Raw genomic sequence first — 6,507 nt, forward strand, 5'->3', positions numbered from 1 at the left:
ATCTACGATCGTGAGATCAACATTAATTTGTTAAAATAATTATTATTGATTCAATATTTTATGAATAGCCAAAGTCGTTTGAGAACCATGTCGTTTAGCAACCTACTTCTAAACAATGTTTCCAACAAATTGTATTGTTGTATTCTGACAGTTCTGTGCCATAAAAGCGTGCACAAAAAGTTTTATGGCACGAATCCGTCAGTTCACTAAACGTCAATTTTTACAACGATTTTTAGTGCAAAAAGTGCCCACTTTTTACACGATCGTAGATAAATGTTTTTTTCTACGATCATGCAAAAAGTGAGTGTTTATTGCATTGTTTTTAGTGGAAAAAGTGCATCTTAATTGCACTAGTACAATAAAGTCTTTATTGCACGCATTTGTCAACAGTCTGTCTACGATCGTGCAAACAGGACTGAACTGTTGTTTATCGTTTTTTTTTTTTTTGGTTTTTGTTCGATCGTAGAAAAAACGTTGTATGCAACACGTGCAAAAAGTGTTATTGCACTTGACAATTTTCACGTCGCGTGCAATAATCATTCACTTTTTGCACTTGTTGCATAAATGACTATTTACAGTTTTTTTGAAGAAAGACCGGGTATGCATTTTAGGGTTCAAATTATGTTTAATTTTAACTCTGTATTGAAGAACTTGCGGAAAAAATATTAAATAAAAAAATATGTATTTTTAACGAGTCCTGTTGGTGGTTAAATTTATTACGTGGACTTCCATAACACCCGGTATATATAATTTATATTTGTGCACTTGCAAGGCAACTTTTTCGTACGCTATTCTGTGTTTAGGAGGTTTGTTCAAGGCAATTAGGGATTTATGCAAGTAATGTTTTTCATTGTAACAATAACCTTTCCACCTTTTTTGGATCTGGCAGTGGGTTCTAAAGGTTATCTTCTTTATGTAGATTTTTTACATTGAACTTAACACTCATAGGTTAAAGGGAACTCCCAAGATTACCGACATAACCATAAAAGAGAGAAAACAACTGAACCATTTAAAATGTTGGCGTTAGCCAAGGATCGCTTCTGTTGCTAACGTGCTTCCTTATCTTGCTGTTAGCCAGTAAAAATTTCAATGGAAAATTTACTGTTTGTGTTCGATCATCGACTATCTTTTAATTGAAGATATCCATGTGGTTACATATATTTGACCATAATTACAGGATATTATAGTTTTTGACCCAGCAGATAATGGTAGCGTGAATCAGTTTTCCTCGTGTAAATGTCTAATAATAACAATAAGAGCATCATGCAGGTTAACCGAGATTAGTTCATTTCCGTTTAATTTCTCTGAACTTACTTATTCCTCTTATCAAGACACTAAAGTTTCTTTATTACGTGGTATTTAAACAAAAGATGCCACAGAATGTTTTATTCAGGATTCATTACTTTTCTAGTTTAACAGTTTCTGAGAATTACATTAAACAAAAGTACTCATTGAATATAAATTGCAACTTGACAAACGAGAAGTCTAGTTCTCTAATAATTAAAAAAAATGCATCAGTTATATGATAATTATTGGTGGGATTTTCCGCTGCATTATTTATTGATGCGGAGTTCTTTTGCACTCTGATACATTTAAAACAGACTTTTTTAGTCTCTCTCATGATATAAACATATTAGAATTGTTTTAAAGGTGAAATTACTATAATGCTTTTATCGCCTCGAACATCCGTTGTGGTTTTTGATCCGGTACACAATAAAAGAAAATGATAAGGTGCGTGATAAAAATAAGGATGCTAATAACACTAAATCTGCGTCTACACAATATTTAAAAAATAGATAGTGCAAATCGTGTGCAAGAATATGTTCAAAAACTAACATTTTACACGTTGCGCCTGATCCTCGTTTCTTGTTCAAAGTTATTATCGCCTACTGGTTTCTTTAAATCTGACCACAATCAAGGACTGGAAGGGAGTTTGTGGTTGAGGTTTGGAAAACACTTTATTTTTCACTCGAGCTTTCTGAAGCATCGCGACCACAATGCTCTACCGAAATCTGGTGGTTGTATTAATTATTTCGACATCGTTAGTGCTTTCCTTAAAATGGGAGTATCACACCAACGCCGAACTGGAGCAATATCTAAAAAATTTCACAAAAAGCTCTAAGGATAACTTTAGAACGAAACTCTACTCCATCGGCAAATCTGTAAAAAGTGAGTTTCTTTCAGAGGTGTGATGTGGTGGTAAGGTTTTGTGCTTTTAGGGAATGAGTTGTGGGTAGTGGAAGTGACTGCCTCAAGAGTAGGGAGGGTCGGAGTTCCTAACATTAAACTTATTGGGACTGTTCATGGTAATGAACCCGTGGGGCGAGAACTTCTTCTGCATTTCATGGAGGTAACAATTATGATTTTTGATTTTTTTTTTTTTTGGTTTAGTTCAAAATAATTTCAGTATCTTCGTGATAACTACAACTCTGATCCGATTGTAACTTGGCTGTTGGATAACACAAAAATACATTTTTTGCCTAATATGAATCCCGATGGTTTCGCTTTAGCCAGCGAAGATATCTGTGATGGTGAACACGGGAGAAATAATGGCAGGATGGGTAAAGATCTGAACAGGAATTTTCCTGATTACTACATTGAAAACAAAATCCCCGAAGAACCTGAAACCAAAGCCGTTAGAAAATGGTTGAGGGATGTACCATTTATTCTGTCGGCAGCCCTCCATGGTGGAGCTTTAGTTGCCAACTATCCCTTCGACACCGTCAAAGAAATAAGTAAGTGTCAGTTATGTCTTCTAACTGTTTCTGAGCTGACATTTTTGTAGCTTCTTTGCCGACCAATCCACCATCGTTGACTCCCGACAACGACGTTTTCGAACACTTGGCCACAGTCTACTCGCAGAGCCATTTAACAATGCACAAGGGCGAGTCATGTGGTCGACACTTCAAAGGAGGCATCATAAACGGAGCTGCTTGGTATTCTCTCATAGGTCTGGCAATAATTATCAGTCAAGGATTTATTCAAATCATATTTTGAACAGGAGGAATGCAAGACTACAATTACGTATTCCATGGTTGCATGGAAATTACACTGGAGATCTCGTGTTGCAAGTACCCACACGTACAAGAACTTCCACAATTATGGAAGGAAAATAAGATGGTAGGTGTAGGGACGCGTCGGAAATTTCCAATTTACAATTTCTGCTTTCAAGGCCTTGCTCAACTACTGTCTGGAGGCTCTCAGGGGTGTAACCGGTCGAATCGTGGACGGCAGCACTCTTCGACCAATTGCCAACGCATCCTTGCGCGTTTCTGGCAGGAATATTGCGTTTTTTAGTGCGACGACGGGCGAGTTTTGGAGACTGCTGCTACCAGGAACTTATAAGTTGGAGGTAATACGCTAGTTGTAGAAAACTTTATTTGAAACGGAGCGATTTTTTAGATTTCTGCTAGAGGGTACTACGATCAAGTCGTGTCTTTCGTTGTCAAATCTGATGATCATTTGAAGCCGCAACTCACGTTTTTGAACGTGTCGATGGTAAATTCGACCATCAGTACCACGACCATCGAACAGAGAACTACCGAGGTGACGGCCAAACTTTCGGAGAGCACTTCAGATGGCGCTTCAACTACGGATGTGCCCACCAAGAGTGAGGATAAATTCGTTTATGCAAGACAGATCGGTCGGCAAGAAGATGACGAGAATTCGACACTGCATAACGAACCCTCATATTTATTCGCGTTTTTGTTATTCTCTTTTTTAATGCTGTGATTATCTTACTTTGGAAATTAATTTTTCTTAAATGAAGATTACCTACATTACATTTATTACATAAATAGCTTCAAGTCTACACTGATTGTGATGTTTCTACATATCTTATCGTTGTTGAAGATCACGATACAACAGAAGAATTGTACAAATACATAATTCCTATCATATTGTGATTACATGATCCAATAATTTCTGTTATTGCTTAAATAATTTACTTAGTTAAATGTTATGACTGATATTAGAATTGAATTTTATTAACTGTGAGGGTCCCAAACCTATGAATTTTCTGCTTTGTCTGCGGAAAAATAAAAACAATGCACCACTATACGCTTTCATCCTGTAATTGATATATGGCACCAGTATGTGTGTACCGACTTCTTGCCATTCCATGATGTATTGCCGCGATTATTGCATTTCGTTTTAAGTCCTTTTGGAATCTGTTCGTCTACAATTTGGCTTGAATTTATTATTGTTTAGATAAAGGCCGCTTTGTATTGACACTGGAAGATTTATTTTCTTGTTGGTATCGGGTCTGCAGCGAGTGCGGCAATGTTGAGAAAAGAATGCTTTAAAAACCGGATCCCCTCATTAAGCTCAATGTCTAATTAACGTTATATTGAGATCGGATTACAAACTTCGCGATACTGTACAAGACAACATAACACTGCCCTACTTGGAAATCCCATATCGCATTCTTCCACTCGAAAAAGTATTGTTAAATAAATCTTTGCACTTGTTTTTTAGCTCTAGTCGTCGAATGTTCGGAACACCTACCACCTGGGGCGGTTTACACAATGAAATAAATCACTGCAAGTGGTTTTTTGCGAAAATAATCCCAATAAAGACGCTTTTTCAATAATGGACGGCTTTTCCAATAATAGCCTTGCTACCCGAAAAATTGATTACGATTATTTTTTGTTTCGGCGTTGTTAATTTAAATGTTGACTTGCACGTTTATTCTCGCTCTATTAGTGTATTTTTTCGACAGCAATTTGCTCTAAATATTTTTTAATAATACTTCGAAGAGGTAACAGAACAGAATTTAGAATAAATATATAATTTAGGTTATATACAACAAGGATTTATGCACACTTTTTTTAAACTGTTATTATTAGATAGGTTTTAATGAAAGGGGACAGAGTGTTTTGTTCATTTATTATGCATTGTTAGGTTATTGCTATTAGCTGAAGACAAACATAATCAAAATTATATTTTTATTCACTTTTCCAAAGAAGGCGCGTCACCAGTTACGTCAACAATATTGGTTATCATAACCGCTTCATCAAATATAGATATAAATTTACTCGACAGATATTATAAAATAATTCTAACTGTACGTCAGCAAATACGTTTTTATTTACGCGAAAACTCTTTTCGGTGTGTCAAAATAGACGTAAAAGGAATAAATAGGTAATGCAAAAATGACACATTAATGCGAAGTCATATAATGTGTAGGTGTCCATTGCTATACCAGAATAAATGTATGTGGATAAAAAACGGTGTCAGTTAAAAGTTATTTGCAGATTTAAATGCCTAACCGGTATTTTATATTTTTAGAATTTATAATGAAAATGAAAGAAAATATGTAGACAGTAGTTTTTTTTTTTTAATTTAAAGTTGTAGTTCTTACACAGGGTGACTGACGAAAAACCTTTGACGCTGTATCTTACTTATTCTTTATCCGATTTGAATAAATGACACGTAAAATGAAATACATAGTTCGAAAAATACATTACATTACATTACATTATCCTATTCGATATTTTTTTCGATATCTATTTTTTGACAGACGATAGCCAACTTTTATTTTTCAAATTACACTCTATATATTTTTTTATTCGTTCTTATAAAGAATCTTCTGAATATTCGTACATTAAAAGAAAAAAACAAAAAATTTATTTTAATTGAAAAAAATTGAAAATCAAAAATCAAATATGTAATCAAATTTGTAAACAATACAAAATCTATTCTAGTTGCTCAAAATTTCCTCAATCCTGTTGCAGACACTGTCGATATCTTCTAGAAATGCCCACGACTCTATTCAACACTGCTAATGGTATCTCATCCAGAAAGTTGCTTATTTCGTTTGATAATAATATGATATTTTGTTTGATTGAGACTGCTATCAATAAAAAAGGGACCCACTAGTCCATTCTATCTCCAAAAATGCCACACCACACGTTAACACTAAATCGTCTTTGGAAATTTTCTTTCACAGCAACATTATTATTTATTTCCCTCCACTACCCGGTGGCACGGCAATTTTGACGAGAGGCTAAATGACCCAGGCCATTCCATACTTGTGCGCAAGTCCTATAATTTTGCGCGTTATTTAAATTTGACGTTCACGGACTTAGAAAATATCGCAAATTTATTGCTTAAAAATTAGAACAACACTTGCGTATATAATAAGAAACAATACAATAAAAGACCTTTTTTATGTAGTAAACTCATTTATACAGGCTGTCCCAGAACTCGCGCGTCAGCTGTTAACTGTGAATTTTATATTTAATCCAACAAGGATTCTACAACAAACGTGAAAAGTATATTAGTTTTGAAATGAAAACGATTTTAAGATAACCAATCACACACGCCTTCCTGAAGGTAACTCTACTAAATGTATGCGTTTCCGAGGAAACGATTTTAGATGTTGCTGCTAAAAAAAACTGTGATGAAATGTTTGCACAACGAGTTTTATAAGGGTTGATTTGGCGCACGAATCCCAGGTCTAGAAAACGACCCGTAGGCGAGTTTTTTAATGTTATTTTTTAGATT

At 34.9% G+C, this 6,507-nt stretch overlaps 1 protein-coding gene across 1 annotated transcript; it reads left to right on the forward strand.

Moving 5' to 3' along the window:
- Positions 1-1,790: 1,790 nt before the first annotated feature.
- LOC138126017 (carboxypeptidase D-like) lies at positions 1,791-4,591 on the forward strand. Its single transcript, XM_069041655.1, has 7 exons — positions 1,791-2,169; positions 2,220-2,350; positions 2,408-2,735; positions 2,786-2,950; positions 3,002-3,120; positions 3,173-3,352; positions 3,403-4,591. The coding sequence occupies exons 1-7, from the start codon at positions 1,998-2,000 to the stop codon at positions 3,730-3,732; spliced, it is 1,425 nt and encodes a 474-aa protein (XP_068897756.1). The 5' UTR covers positions 1,791-1,997; the 3' UTR covers positions 3,733-4,591.
- The last annotated feature ends 1,916 nt before the right edge of the window (positions 4,592-6,507 follow it).

This window comes from Tenebrio molitor, chromosome 3 (assembly GCF_963966145.1).
Source record: "Tenebrio molitor chromosome 3, icTenMoli1.1, whole genome shotgun sequence".
NCBI lineage: Eukaryota > Metazoa > Arthropoda > Insecta > Coleoptera > Tenebrionidae > Tenebrio > Tenebrio molitor.